The sequence below is a fragment of the Plectropomus leopardus genome, unplaced genomic scaffold (genome assembly GCF_008729295.1).
Source record: "Plectropomus leopardus isolate mb unplaced genomic scaffold, YSFRI_Pleo_2.0 unplaced_scaffold31218, whole genome shotgun sequence".
Lineage (NCBI taxonomy): Eukaryota > Metazoa > Chordata > Actinopteri > Perciformes > Serranidae > Plectropomus > Plectropomus leopardus.
The window spans coordinates 1-882 of NW_024634060.1; the positions used below are offsets into that span (position 1 = coordinate 1).

The 882-nt window shown below is 42.0% G+C and overlaps 1 protein-coding gene across 1 annotated transcript; it reads right to left on the reverse strand.

The window, feature by feature from the left end:
* Positions 1–110: 110 nt before the first annotated feature.
* On the reverse strand, positions 111–733 carry LOC121938703 (mucin-2-like; the record flags this gene model as incomplete). The annotated part of the gene is made up of 3 exons (XM_042481875.1): positions 111–327; positions 422–549; positions 643–733. Coding segments are annotated over 3 exons (436 nt in total), but the record flags the coding sequence as incomplete, so codon positions are not given.
* Between the last annotated feature and the right edge of the window lie 149 nt (positions 734–882).

Consider the following 882-nt stretch of genomic DNA (forward strand, 5'->3'; position numbering starts at 1 on the left):
CAAAGAACAATTAGCTTTTCACTGAGCTGACTGCAGTGCTTTTGTACCTTCTCGTACTGTATAAAATGAAAAAAAGATAACATAACAGCAAAGAGAATATGACACGTTACCACAGAACTGAGGTGTCCTCCAGTTGGGAGGCTGTCCTCCTGCATGGGAACACTGTCGGGAGAACTCAGACAGTGTGCTGCAGACACAGACGTCATTGGTGCTGTTGGTGCAGCCACACATGTCCTGCACACAGGCCTGGATGTAAGGTTCAGGGCTAATCAGACTGGTGCAGGAGCTCCACGGCTGTGAACTCAGCATCTGGCTGCAGGTCGTTCGCTAAAAGTTAAAAAAAAGAGACAAAGTTACAGATGCTACCTGTGTATATTCTCAAACAGCACTGCTGCTAACACTCAGGAGACGATAAACTCACAAACTCCTTGCATGAATCCTGCACAGCCTCAGTTGATTCATTGTCCTCTTCATCAGGGTCCTCACAATCATCGTTTGGACGATGGACTTTATGTTTGTTGCCTAACTCAATGGGGCTGATTTTGCGACCTGCATGTGATTGTAACTGCAGTGTTAAATCAAAGAAAGAGTGGATGACTGTAAAAATGCATTAGTACATTAACAGAATATAACCATACATACCATTATGAATGAACTCATTCTTGACAGGAACACCATTGAAGTCTCCACAAAGTCCACAAGTACGATTCGCATAATCAGTATCCAGTTCCACCTACAACACAGCGAGAGCTTGGAACGAGTGTTTTCTTACAATTTAAATAAAACTGAAAAGCAAGCAAAACACTAGTAAACTGTATTTGCCTCATAAAATCACAAATACACATTGTGATTGGAATTTGATATTATCATAGTTTGAGCTGA